The sequence below is a fragment of the Scophthalmus maximus genome, chromosome 1, assembly GCF_022379125.1.
Source record: "Scophthalmus maximus strain ysfricsl-2021 chromosome 1, ASM2237912v1, whole genome shotgun sequence".
Lineage (NCBI taxonomy): Eukaryota > Metazoa > Chordata > Actinopteri > Pleuronectiformes > Scophthalmidae > Scophthalmus > Scophthalmus maximus.
Genome location: NC_061515.1, coordinates 7,039,253 through 7,052,837, shown reverse-complemented (window position 1 = coordinate 7,052,837; position 13,585 = coordinate 7,039,253). Strand labels below are relative to the sequence as shown.

Here is a 13,585-nt window from a genome sequence, read left to right as displayed (position 1 = left end):
GGAAGTCAGACACGTAATGTTAAAGCAATGACCACACACAACATTTCTCTGGTCCTTATCACTCACACCAAACCTTACAGGATCAATTTTACCTTTGAATATTCTTCCCAAGCCTCTGAAGTCCATCTGGTCGGAACAGTTGAAGACCACAACGTACTTTCCCAGACAGCGACCCATATCTTTAGTGGTCTCAGTCTTGCCTGATAACAAGATGGCAGATTTGTCACATCCTGATATTAAGTGCCCTCTGTTCAAATGGCGCGTCACGGTTCTGCTCCTGTTTGGGAACTCTGAGGGGACTTTTTGTTTTTTCTTCGTGGACTTGATTGTTTTTATTCATTCTTTGATTTACCCTTCCTTGTGTGTCTCCGCCTCCGTTAAGTTACCTTTTGTTACCCTCATGCTGTCCCCTTTGTTTTGTTCTAATACTAAAAGGTAAAACTATCTATGAAATGGAAACAAAGCACACAAACACCCCCCGCCCCAAAATCCCAGTCATCATTCGAAAAGACTGATCTTGGGACATATTGGAGATATCCCAAATCCCAGTTTAGAAATTCCTGATTCAATCTAACAAAGTTCAGCTCCATCATTTACAAGTAGTGTCGTGTCTGTAGTCCACACTAAGCATGTTATAGAATTATGTATTTTTTTTAAAAGCAAGTATTTTTCCTACCTGTTCCTGCTGGACCAGCAGGGGCTCCACCCATACTCATCCCGAGAGCCTGGGCCAGGGTGATGTAGCACCTGAGAAAACACACACACACACACACACACACGCACAAACACACGCACGCACACACGCACACGCACACACGCGTGCTTCAGTTTCAAAGACATGAATGAGGTTTAGAATTTGCATTCTCGCGAGGCAGTTTCTATTCCCCCTCACATTGGATTTGTCACACAGTCAAATTAATGTGATATGATTCTCCACAGGGAGGCTGGAGGTCAGGCACAGCAGGGGGCCGCGGCCCCCGAAGCCAGTGGGCATTTCAGCGTCTCGTTCAAAGACCCCTCAGCCGAGAGGGATTGACTGACACCGGGACCTGACACTGGCCTTCAGGCTAAAGACTGCGCTCTCTTTTCACTGCGCAGCTGGCATCTAGTCAAAAAATCATCGCGGTGAAACTCGGAGTGCAGCAAATGATCATGTCGTTCGGAGAATAATAAAACTTTGATTCTTTTCTGATCCTCAATGGTCCTACTTCCATGCGATACCAGTTCCACCTTGACTCGTTTTCAGACATGATGCTGTGGCAGGAAAACAACAGAGACCTGAATATCCAAAAAGAAGGAATTAGATTGCGTTTCAGGAAGGGAAAGCTGGTAGATGCCTCCCCCTGCCTCATCTTTTTACAAACTGTCTTTTATCATATTTCCTTCTGTGTGTGTATGTCTGACAATAGATGTTGGCTGGATGTCCGCCTCCCCTCCTCTGATTCTCTTTCCCTCTTGCGGTCAGTCAAATCTTCTGTCGGTGACGGAGGCGATGACCACTGCGCAAGTGCCTGCTCCTCCGTACTTATTCTCTCTCTCCCCAAATCCACGGCTCTCTCCCCGCTCCCTCTGCTCGCCGTGTCCCCGCCATTAGTCAACCGTAGGAGCCGTGACCACTGAATTTGAATTGATGCTGGAGTGACAGTTTCCACGCATTTTTACAGACAGAACCAGCAGGAATCTCGAGCGGTTTCATGAAATATTTTTGCTGCTGCTGCGAACGCTTACCCGCGTTCCTTCTGATCCATGAGGAACTCTACTGTGTGGTGTTGCCTGCCTTTATGACAAAGAGCATGTCAATGAGTCCCTGTCACTCATCCTGAGTAGCTTCTTTGTGTGAAGTGCAGCACACACAATATCTCTTAATAAGTCTTTAAGAGAATTGTTGACTAAGTAACAAAAGAAAAAAATTGTCGTGTTTTCCTTCTTCAAACTGTGCAACAGAAGCTGATTGACAAATGTTGGTTAGTATTCTTGTAATTGGTCTGTCTGCCTGTCTGTCTGTCTGTCTCTTTGCTTGTTTGTTAGCAGGATTACCCCAACCATTATGGATGGATTTGCATGAAAATGTGTGTGTGTGTGTGTGTTTCCTCATGTATGACCCTCTCTACCTGTCAGTCAACGGTGTAATGACAAGCCTTTCGGTGCAGCCCAAGAATTCATTCTGGTAGACAAAGCCCACATCTGTGATGTTGATGATCATCTTGTCGGAGTCCTCGTTGAAGTAGAAACGACACTGCTTCAGCCACTCAAAGTCGTTGGGGCTCTTGACATGCAGTCGGCACTGTGGGGGAGAACGGGTGAGGGTGGGGGAGGAGGAGGGACGAAGAGGAGGGAGACAGAAGGAGAGAGAAAAACGATGATGGTAATAGGATGAAGAGAAAGGGGAGAGAGAAGATGGCGAATGAACAATAGGAAATTGAAGGGCACCATTCAGGAGATGAATGGAGATGAATGGAGATGATGGGGTGGGGGGGGTCGGCAGTAGAGAGAATTTCAGAGGCAGGTAAGGGGAGGATGAAAGACGGAAGAGGTGAGAGGTGACAAATATGTATATATAAAATAAATATGAGGTGTAAGGAAGGCAAAGGAGGGGGAAGAAGAATGGCCGGAAAGAGGGAAATCAAGGAGATTGGTTAAATGAAAAGATGAAGTGCAATGAAAACAGGTGGAAGAATAAAGAAGATGTTGGTTAGAAACATTAGTAAAGAGAGAAAGGAGGATGGTATAGAAGAGAGGGGCAACAGGAGACATTACAACGGAGGTGAAAAGGATAGCAAAAAAAGTTTTGGGGAAAAATGGGCAGGTTAGGTGCAAAATGTGTGGAAAAGAAGAGAAAAAAATTCAAATGGCATCGACGGTATTAAATAATACTGATAAAAACATGTCCAAATAAAGATTCTTTACACCTGTTCTATTCACCTTGGAGACCAGCGAGGTAATTCACTGTGCCTGGAGGGGAGACTTCAAAAACAGCCCCCTTCCTCAAGGTCTAAATATCACTTGGCTGCTATTGAAAAAGACTTCTGCCAGATGGAATTGACTTTCTGCAGAAAACACCTTTTTTGTATCCTGACCCTGAGGTGTCTGAATATCAAAGTATTTCGTACAACAGAAGGAGCACTGTGTTGAGCAGGGGACTGATTATAATCATAAACTGAAAATGATATAGGGCTTTTTTGTGTGTTCCAACGTACTTTCATAGAAATGCACTACTAAATTATTAACGTCATACGCACCAGGTCATCAAATATGTCCCTCTGGTGGACATGGATGGTGATGAGGGTCTCGTACTTGGTCCTCTCCACAGCCCCCAGGTCTTTGGTCGTCATGTCAATCAGTGTGTTGAGCAGGTCCAGGAAGAGCTGGTTGGTTTTGGCCATGATGCGGCGATCGTACCGTGCGTTGGTCAGAGCCTCTTCAGAGTCCCTCGTCCATATCATCTGAATCCCGAGCAAGCCCACCTGTACCGAGAGCATCCGATGAGCACATCATTACGCGATGATCGAGGAGCTTTGGACTGTCATCGCTGCTTTGATGATCAATCCATAGAAAACTGTATTGTGCTTTGTTGAATGCAAAATCAGAGCTGAGGAGACGGGAAATTAATCAAGGACCACAAACGGTCTCGGAAAGTTAATTTGCCAAACTCATCATGTTGGCTCCTCGGAAATCAAAAGGCGTCGTACAGTACCTGAGCGGGAAACGAGTTCAGGAAGTCGATGAGCTGGAAGCCGGAGTCTTGGATGGTCAGCGCGGCCTGCCGGATCACCAAGTGCAAAGACCTCTGGGATTCCTTCAGCAGAGCACTGAGCCAAACCTCCACGTTCCCCTCTGCCGTGACAGGCCGCTCCAGTTCCACGGTCTCCCCCTCCCGTGATGAGACCGCCAGAATACGGTCGTATATCTGCCAAAAGACGACGTGTTTGATCGAACGGATTTAATGAAAGGACATAATGTGATGAAATATGTATGGATTTTTTTTTCTGCACCATTGTGATTAGCCAATTCCATTGTTTGCTCTAGCGATTTATCCTCTCAGCTGCAATAGTTTTTTTTTGTTTTTCCAGACGTTTCAGCGTCAGGGTTTGAAAGGGGCCATTGTTCTGTGACACTGACCTGTCAAAAGGCAAAATGAGTAATATGAACGATGAAACGGCGCCGTGAAAACAAATTCACCTTGTCATGGAATTGGACGCATTTGATGTTGTCGAAGACGTTGAGGAGGTGGGCCTGGATGGTGTGGGAGTCAGAGGCCTGGCCCAGGATCTCCAGCAGTGCGGGGTCGGAGACGAAGAAGAAACGAGGGAACATCAGCCGCTTCTTTTCCAAATAGCTGTTTGACAGCGAGATGAAAAACAGAAAAAAATGTCACAATCGTTTTTCTCAAACCGGCTTATGGTTGAAAACTGCTGGCAGCCCAATTGTAAAACAAAAGGAATCTTTCCTCTCCTTTATTATTCATGTTTGCACTATTCACATTTCAAATCTTCACATTGTTTTGACATGTGAGTCAGTGGCCGCTGTACTCGCCCTGTAAGTGACTTCTGGCAGATCTCCAGTTGTTCAAGGAGGTGAGGCAGCAGCTGCCCCATGGTCTCATCTCCCACACACGACTGTACCACATTGGGCATCTCGTGGGCCCGCATCATGATCTTCACCCACGATTTGTCGATGTTAGAGAAACGCTTTGCTTCCTAAAACGTTTCAATTTGAGTTGCATTATTTCATTTTTGCTCAAGTTGCATTGAGAAAAACAAATTGGCTTGGTTGGGTTTTTTTTTTTTTAAACACAACAATGAATCATTGGTGATTTGTTTTGTACAATACGTTGTGAATAACAGAGTTGATTTTATTGGATTTTATATTATTCTTATTCTATGTACTCATTCTGTCTCTGGGTGGTCACAATACCCGGATTTCCCCATTGGGATCAATAAAGGATTATCTTATGTTATCTTACCTGAAAAAAAGACATAGGACAGTAATGCCTCAAGGACTTTATTTGCAGCACTAAAACAATGAAATCAATATTATAAGTCAGGTAGTTTTAACCGCGTTCCGTATAAACCAATCATCTAATGACAAATATGTTAATCTAAACTTTTGAATCTAGTTTTAAAGGGGAGTTTGAGTCTGATGTCATTTTAAGTCACACATCTGGATGAGTGACTACAATAGAGAACCAAACTGAGATGTAATCTACCTTGGGCAGCTGCTTGGCGATGTCTCCGCCCACAAACACCGCCTCCAGGTAGATCCAGAGGTTCTGAACGGTCATCCAGTTTTCGATGATATCAGTGGTGTTGGAGAGATTCTGAACCCACTTCTGAATCTGCGCTCGAAATGGGGTGTTGTACCTGGGAAATGAGTAACGTGAGTACACGAAGTCGTCAAGAAGACACTGCAGATGGTGAGACTCAACGCCGGTCATACCTGTTGCTCATAAGAGACCCCAGAATCATCAGGCTGTCCTCCATGCTGGCAATGATCTCCGATGTGCTGTCTCCTCTCAGTAGCAGCTCGCCGCGCGTCTTGAAGTTGGCAAATGTCAACGTCTTGTTGTCCCACTCGGCAATCACCTGTTTCAGCTTCTGCTCGATATCCCGCTCTTTCACTGCACTGATACAGATATCCTGCATGAGAAAAACGCACAGATTACAACATTCGCAATACCGGCGATAGTGGCAGAAATAACTACAAACAGACATTTTCACTGGCCGGCCAGGGCTTTAGCACAATATAGCATCCATGTAAAACAACAAGAACTGAAAGAAATGCTTAGAAATATCCCAAAAAACATTGTAATATAATCTACATTTGAATCAACATCGAATGGGATATCTATATATCACAGATCCAAACGTATGACAATATTTTTATGAACAGGTATCAACCTTGTCTGCATTTAACAACTTTTGCCCAATTCATGTCAATGCCATGCAAAAAAAGTTATAATTTTATGAATCATTTATTTTCATATCTATTTGGGCCTGTATAAGTAGCCAACCATTCATTCTTACCTCAATCTCCTCTTTATACTTGAGCAGGGGAGCCTCCATAATGTTGCGTAGCTTGAATGTGTCAGTTTCCACCTCAAAGGTATGCCCAGTCACCTGGTCACAACACCACATAGATTCATTGGTCAAAGTAAGGACATTATGTCACCTATTAGAATTACAGTGGGATTACAGTAGTTATAACAATGTAATATCCACTCTCTTCAATTAAAACACCTTGCGTATCTGACCTCAGTAATTCTCTTCCAGTGGCGCGTCATCATTGCCTTGTTGGTCATGAGTTCCAGCAGGGGGCAGCACTCACTGAATTCATCAATGGTCTTCTTCAGGTCCAAAAAGGCCTGCCACTCCTTCAGAGCACGGGGCAGCTTGCGACACCTGGAAGTTGGAGAGGACACGACAGTCCACATAAGGAGATCAAGTCTACATTAAACACAGAAGGTCATAAATGCCAGATGTGTACATATGCATCCTTTTTCAGACACACACGCACCAGCAACGCTGAACAGTTGCACAGTGTACCCCGGCCCAAAGTGACACTTCTAAAACCGACAGACAGCATGTCTGCTAGAGGATGGAGCTGCCCTGTCTTCTTCCAACTCAACAACATTACATCTGTTCATACATCATACATCATTACATCATACAACCCTCAACTAGTTTCACAATGTCAGGGGAACACAAAAGTGGAGGTATATAAAAAAAAACAAAAAAACTATTTTCCACAAGATGAAAAGCTTCAACTTATGTTTTTCAGAACCCTTTCGCGTTCATGTGCAGAACGAATCAGTCCTTGTGGAGGACAGCGTGCAAAAGGGAACGTGAATGGGGAGGATGAAATTGAAATCTTTTGGAGCATTCATGCATTGCTTAATGAAAACCCACCAGGGAGGATTTTCTTTCCTTTTTTTTTCCTTTTTAAAAAAAAAATCAGGCCAGGAAATGGGTGATGCTGAGTGTTGATGAGAAGAAGGACAGACAGTTCAATGATTTCATTTGTGTTTCATTTTCATGCGCTCTGATGTTAGTTTTCTTTATAAGATCTTCAAAGGTGATGGTCACCCACTTTCTTTGGGAACACGATGCCCCGATTACTGTGTGCAGTAGCCTCTTTTTCAGTTCAATCAATAAATCTACCTCCTCAGTAGAGTTCTGTTCAGTCTTATTTGTTTCAGGTTTAGTAGAAGTTCACTTTTAAATCAGGTCAGCAGAAGAGTGGCATCAGTTTAATTCACTTGAAATTAAAGTCACGCGAAAATGAACTCACCTCGTCTGAAAGTCCAGCAGCTCATAATTGATCTTTTCAATGTGGATGTCAGCCCAGAGGATATCATAGTAGCCGTTGACTGTTTCGATGACATTGCTGTAAAGGCCGTAGAGCTTCTGCAGCAGAGCGAGCTGCTTCCTGATCTCCAACAGCTGAGGATGCTGGGTAGCAGGGAGTCCAAACAGCTCCTCTCCACCTGTGTAAGTGATGTACTTCCTGAATAGGTTGTCGAATCGATTCTGGAGAAAAAGAATGGCGACGGAATATCCCAAATCAGTTAAAGATCAGAATGAAAGTGCTAACAATTACAGTCATGTTAAATAATCTATTTCGGAAGATACGTTTTTCAGCCATTGTACATTCGAAGGAAAATCCATTCGGCTTTGTCGGTGACCAGATCGATTGTCAGACCCACATCAGGAACACGCTAACTGATTGACAGACTAAATAGCTGAGTAATTAATTCCCAACTCAGATTGTCTGTAACAAACCTGGAACATGATGAGTCTATCGCTGGCGTCCTGAGGAGCAAGGCCCACCACCATGGGGCCATCCTGTAGCAGAGAGGATCAGTAATATTTGTCAGCTGTTACTGAACAAAGTCTTAATCAAGCCACAGTAATTATGTGCTGTAATTAAAAATAAATAGCTCGATGGGGGAATCAGCACAACACTGTAGGCTGTCTGGGCCCGAGCGTGCAGACATTGTGCACTTGTGTCTTGCATTTTCCCTCGCCTCCGTTTCCCCTTTACCTTGTCATAATCCTGGTAAAAGTGTTGACAGTCTTCCAGGAAGGTCGCCACGTTGCTGACCAGCTCTCCCCTGAAGTTCGGCTGCAGGGCCACCAGCTCGTTCTGCACCTCCGTGTTCCGGGACAGCAGCTTCTCCCAGGTGTACCGCAGCGTATCCACCTTATCAGCCTCTTCCTTTGCCACTGACAGATCGTATTTATGAAGCATGGCGTAAGACTCCTGTGAGGAAGGGGGGCGGAAGAAAAAGATGCGACATCTTCTAGCCGGCAGCTACAAAACATACAAGCAACTAAACATGTACAAGAAGAACAGTTTGACGTCTTCTGTACTTCCACTGAGCTTCTGCTACGTGACTCAACCTGAATGCCCCAGCGACTACCATGCTGTCTGAAGGACATACTACTGTGCTTTACCTCTATGGGTGCAACTTGGAAATCAATAGATATGTGCTGCTCTCTGATCTCCTTGAGTGCTGCCATGGCGATGCGGATGTCATCCAGGTCTCTGATCTGTCGGTTCAGTTTCTTCCCCGCCTCATCTACGAAAGCGAAGATCTGCTCCATCTCCGAGCGATATTTCCTGTTACAGTACAGCCCGTAGTCCACCATCCAGCTCTTGGTTTCAGCAGTGAGGGACATCTTCAGGTCGGCTGGTACAAAATACATAGATGTGAGCCTGCGGCGATCAGCAATAGATTGACTGCCAGCGTCAATTTTATCTTTGTTTGTGTTTCTTCCTCATCATTACAGAAGGAATTGAAAGGGTTTTATGTGTTTAACGGAAGTAGTGTGATGTTACAGGTACCAAAGACAGCAAGTCACAGCAAAGAGCTGCAACTGAGCCTCACCTGTGAATAGAGCCAAAGCTCCTACTGTAATGAACTCTGGTTCCGAGTTTATCTCCAGCTCCAGGTCTCGGTAGAAAATAATCTGGCTCTCAAACTCAGAAAGCAAGGGACTGCGCTGGAGGAATCTGTTAAGAACAACAACAAAAAAAGCGAATCGGAAAGGTATCGTCACGATGGTTTGTGTTGTTTTCAGTGGAAGTAACTCGATGCATTGAAAGGCGATCACAGTCACATACGATCGTCTGTCATTAAGTCTATCATTACTTCCGCATGGCGTCTTCACGGTCCTCTCTCCAGATGTGATGGTAACGGCTAAAGCGGTCGAGAGCAGTCATCACTTCCTGTACGTTAACATAAGCAGGAGTTATGAAGGATATGGCAGCCATAAACAATGATCTTTTGGGGATAAAATGACAAGGTCATTTCCATTTAATGGGCGGTCATGGAGATTGAAATACAGATCCTTGAAATTACAGTTGATGTCTTACAGGTTTGTCCAATTCTACACATCGTATGCATTGATGGAATCCTCTCCTTGAAATTAAAGAGCATGTACCTTTCGGGTGTAGCTGATGGAGGAACCGAGAACAGACACCAGTTTGACGATCTCCTTGTTCTCAGACACACACTTGTAGTAGTTCCGGGCTTGGAACGGGATGGCCTGGATCACAGATGCCGAAATGTCCGAGGTGCTGCCGTCTAGACGGGGTTTGGAGGACAGAATCTATGCTTTAGTAAAATGCACATCGACGGGACAGGATGCATCTAATCATTGAAACAGTTTAGCTGGCTTTATCATCACATTTTAACAAAGGATTATTGAGATAGTCAGAGTCTTCTAACAAGTATTTACAATGGAGTTTGAGTCCTGTAGCTATAGGGAAATTATTATTCAAATATAAAATCACTTTTTTGTGTTTTTGTAACCATTGGTTCCAAACTGAATCTTTAGAACATGTTCATCTTCAACTTTTTAACTCAAATCTTGTTTTCCTTTCAGCAAATCCATCCCCCCGGGATCCGCTATTATCACAGCAGAGTTTCGCTACATTAGCTCCATGTGAGCTTTTGTGGAATCTGACTGAAAGAGTCGCTCTGTGTGGGTGATATGCAAAGGTCTCTCGTTTAAATATGTCCCTTCCAGAGACGCTGACATACTGGTGTCACTCTCATCTGCACGACTGTCAGCCCCGCATCGGATGTGGCCTTGCTCTGCTGAGCTGTGAAATAAGGAGATCTGATTATCAAGTGAGTGTGGCGCAGTGAGTAATGATCTGCGCTCTGGTCTGCTTGTCGGAAACAATGTGGATAAATCAGTCCCGCGTCGAAATAAACACTGTTGAGTTATTAAACTGCTGAGGCGGCGTTAGGCGAAGTTTCATATCCCCTCCTACCAGCCAGGCTCCTGTATGTTGTCGCCCCGTCCTCTGATTCACTCTCAGAACTGTCTTGTTTGAGGGCCGCCATCCGTCTTTCGTTCATTTGTCTCTGCAAAGGGGGGGGGGGGGGGGGGGGGGACGTCAGGAAACATCTCAGGACAATGAATCAGTCCGGAAGAATCAAATGATCATTAATTAGTTTCAATTATGAGAATAATTATGAGAATAAACCCATCACCCAACCCACCTTGGAGATCCTTTGTTTGCTCCACTGGCCGACTCCTTTGCCGACACTGACCACGCACTCCACAGCGCGGTTTAAAGCCTGCTGGACCTCCTCCAGGGCTGGGACCATGGCGACGTTAGGAATGGAGAGGGTCACGTTGACTCTGAAGATTGCCTGCTGACCGCCGCTTTTTCCACGACTGGGCGTCTCACTCTCAGCTACAGGGGGAAAGTGGAGTGGCTCTGATACAATATGATGTGACTCTAAGACGGACGTTCGATGGGCCAAGTAGACAGGAAAGGCAAACATCAACCCCGCAGGCTGGAATATACAGTGCCTGATACAACTGATATGAAGTAAGTGGTCAAACATTTCTATGTGTGCTCTATTGTACATTGTATTTGTCTTACCTTTTTATTCCTCTGTTTTATCTCTCTATCTTTTATCTCTGTGTGATCTTATAGTTTCATAAAAGCCCATAGGGACGGTGAGAAGTTAGAATCTACAATAAACGCATGATACTTGCAGATATTTTAGTTTGTCTATGTATATTGTTTCTGTCCCCATCAAAATAAACCATAAATGATGGGAAAAAATTGTGTAAAAACAGCCATCTTTAGAATTGAAATTGTACTGCTGACACTGTGTCCACAATTCAGGATGTGCAAAGCAATTTTGTTACGATAGGAACAAAACATACTGTACCACTACTTAATTATTTCCCACTTTTGTGTCTTCCCAGAGTACATCCCTTGATGAGTCAAGGTTTACAATTTGATGAAAAGGCAAACAAACTAGGACAAGCGCTGGTGTCCAACGAAGCGGTTACGCAACACCCACCCAAGAAATGCACGAGCGAGGAGGCGTGGATGCGCTTGCGGAGCATCTCCAGGGTGTTGCGTGTCAGTCTGAGCAAGGCGTCCACGTTGCGGTGGTTGAAGTAGGAGAGCAGCTCCTGGGCCTCTTCCTCCATCACTTCCATCAGATCCCTCTTCTTCTTCCTCCTCATCGAGGGGGAGGAGGGGCCGACACTGGCAGGAGCGAGCAGAGTGTTCCTGGAGAAGAGACGACCCTCGTCTTCACCTGGGACGAAGGAGGGGACACGTTTACCGGAAACATGAATGCATTTTTCTACAGTTCCTGTTTGACTAATGAGGAACTAACCCCAAGCCTACTGGTTGTGATTTTTCTATACCATCCTTTGACATGAGTCTGTCTTCTGGTATGTTCCATTGCACCTCCTCATATCATATTCCATCAGATCTCAAAAGGATGTTAGTGTGTACCTTCACTGTCCATGTGGTCCGCGGCCTTGCCCTCGGTGCAGCGTTCTTGCTCAACCTTTTCCACTTCCTCTCTTTGATTGTGGTCAAACTCCAGCAGCATGTTGATGAGCTCATTAGCAGCCTCCTCCACCAGTGAGCTCTTAGTGTGGAGTTTCTGGGCTTGTCTAATGCACAGGTCCTATACACACATATGTACAGAAGACATATTAATTATATATATATATCCCAGATACAGACCAGTGCTCTGCAGCTTGGAGGGTTTTCCCAGGGCCACTTCAACAACAACAACATATTGTACAGATCCTTTTTTTTTTCTGAACAGAAAGGGCATATATCTCACTGCATAAAAATAACTACATTTACGAGACCTGGGCAAAAACATAGAATCGTGTCAGGTTCAATTAGTGTCAGTGATGTCTACACAGTAATTGACGTCCCGTGGCATTGGGGCTGGGTCTGCTTTTTACTTCAGTGAGAGTATAATCTAGATACCAGCTTTGTTTTGATAACTTAGCAGCTATCACATTGATACATAATAAATCATGTAGTCAGCAATCTAATTAACCATTAGATTAATGCCTTTGAAGAATAAATATTGTTACTGCCCCTTCGCATAGGTTTTTGTAATAATTGCATCTTTCAAATTACAGCAATAAGAATGGGGGTGGCACAACTTGGAAGGTATAGGCTTAGTTAAACATACGACTTCAGCCTAATACTGTTATTTTATTTACCCTGGTGGTCTGGACAAACTCCTCACAGGTGACCGGCTCATCCTCTGGTAGAACACAGAGTGCGGAGCAGCTCATCTCCTGAAGTACCGCATCTATCCTGAACTCCACCAGATCATTCACCCTGTCCATTAACAGCTCCAGGTCAACTGGGGACACGGGACAACGGGAATGATTAGAGTGGGACGCAGCCTGGCAGAGGGGGAGGGGAAGGACGATATCAAGCGCTGGCGGGAGGGAGGGAAGGAGAGAGCGGCAGGTGGAGGAGGGAGCAAATTTGCAAAGTGAGAAATTAAGAAAGGAAGAAAGAGGTCAGTGCAAAAAAGTGTGTCGTGTAGACGGGGGCAGCATGTACGTATGAGAACACACACAGCAGGTACACATGAATGTATTTATAGAGATTTTACAGGATCTGCAGGATTTTTTTTCTCACCCAAAGTCTTATCAATGTGGCTGAGGTACTTGTCTATGTTCAGAGATGTCCAGTTGATGGAGGTCAAGCCTGGTTGTATGGCCTCATCCACCTGCAGAGTCAAAGATGTATGACGGTGCTCTTTGAACAGTCTCACGTCATAGATTCGAGTGTCACGTAATAATCTCGGACGTTTTTATTTGACCAATATTGCCAAGTTCGCATTCGTATCATATCATGTAGACGGGATCCGTTTTTGCAAACGGGATTAATCCGCAGCGTCATAGTCAACACTGTGGGCGACGCCGGCCTCATTATTCTGTATTTTCCACAGTGAAATGTCTTACCGGTGTTAAAGGCAACACATTAGTCAGCATGTAAAAATTAGTCACCCTAAAAACGAAAATGATTAAATCCGGTGACAGCAAAAGGTAAATACTTGGGGTGCATCTGTTCAGATCTATAGATTAACCAGACAGGAGCCGGGGGCCGCTATCAACGCCTGGGGCTGACAATTAAACACACCTATGCTCCAAACACAGTCCCGATGACCGATGGTAAGAAAAAATAATAATTCTTCTGGGGGGGTCCGTGGTGATCCTGAGAGCTCAGCACAACGCCAGACCAAACACATGAACGTGGATGAAACAAATGCAAAATAAAA

The 13,585-nt window shown here is 44.7% G+C and overlaps 1 protein-coding gene across 4 annotated transcripts in view; it reads right to left on the bottom strand.

Annotated features, from left to right (window-relative positions):
• Positions 1 to 13,585, bottom strand: part of dnah5 (dynein, axonemal, heavy chain 5) — a 90,077-nt gene that overhangs the window by 60,784 nt on the left and 15,708 nt on the right. For all 4 annotated transcript variants that reach the window (XM_035629798.2, XM_035629800.2, XM_047333257.1 and 1 more), the window contains exons 19-42: positions 12,943 to 13,033; positions 12,513 to 12,658; positions 11,779 to 11,956; positions 11,333 to 11,575; positions 10,514 to 10,710; positions 10,282 to 10,375; positions 9,444 to 9,586; positions 9,152 to 9,228; positions 8,888 to 9,012; positions 8,454 to 8,689; positions 8,041 to 8,259; positions 7,779 to 7,841; positions 7,288 to 7,526; positions 6,251 to 6,398; positions 6,024 to 6,116; positions 5,437 to 5,636; positions 5,207 to 5,360; positions 4,534 to 4,697; positions 4,180 to 4,336; positions 3,695 to 3,907; positions 3,240 to 3,464; positions 2,112 to 2,284; positions 677 to 747; positions 93 to 200 (exon numbers count right to left, since the gene is read on the bottom strand). In XM_035629798.2, the coding sequence (XP_035485691.2) occupies positions 93 to 200; positions 677 to 747; positions 2,112 to 2,284; positions 3,240 to 3,464; positions 3,695 to 3,907; positions 4,180 to 4,336; positions 4,534 to 4,697; positions 5,207 to 5,360; positions 5,437 to 5,636; positions 6,024 to 6,116; positions 6,251 to 6,398; positions 7,288 to 7,526; positions 7,779 to 7,841; positions 8,041 to 8,259; positions 8,454 to 8,689; positions 8,888 to 9,012; positions 9,152 to 9,228; positions 9,444 to 9,586; positions 10,282 to 10,375; positions 10,514 to 10,710; positions 11,333 to 11,575; positions 11,779 to 11,956; positions 12,513 to 12,658; positions 12,943 to 13,033 (3,757 nt within the window). The remainder of the gene's footprint in view (positions 1 to 92; positions 201 to 676; positions 748 to 2,111; positions 2,285 to 3,239; positions 3,465 to 3,694; positions 3,908 to 4,179; positions 4,337 to 4,533; positions 4,698 to 5,206; positions 5,361 to 5,436; positions 5,637 to 6,023; positions 6,117 to 6,250; positions 6,399 to 7,287; positions 7,527 to 7,778; positions 7,842 to 8,040; positions 8,260 to 8,453; positions 8,690 to 8,887; positions 9,013 to 9,151; positions 9,229 to 9,443; positions 9,587 to 10,281; positions 10,376 to 10,513; positions 10,711 to 11,332; positions 11,576 to 11,778; positions 11,957 to 12,512; positions 12,659 to 12,942; positions 13,034 to 13,585) is intronic.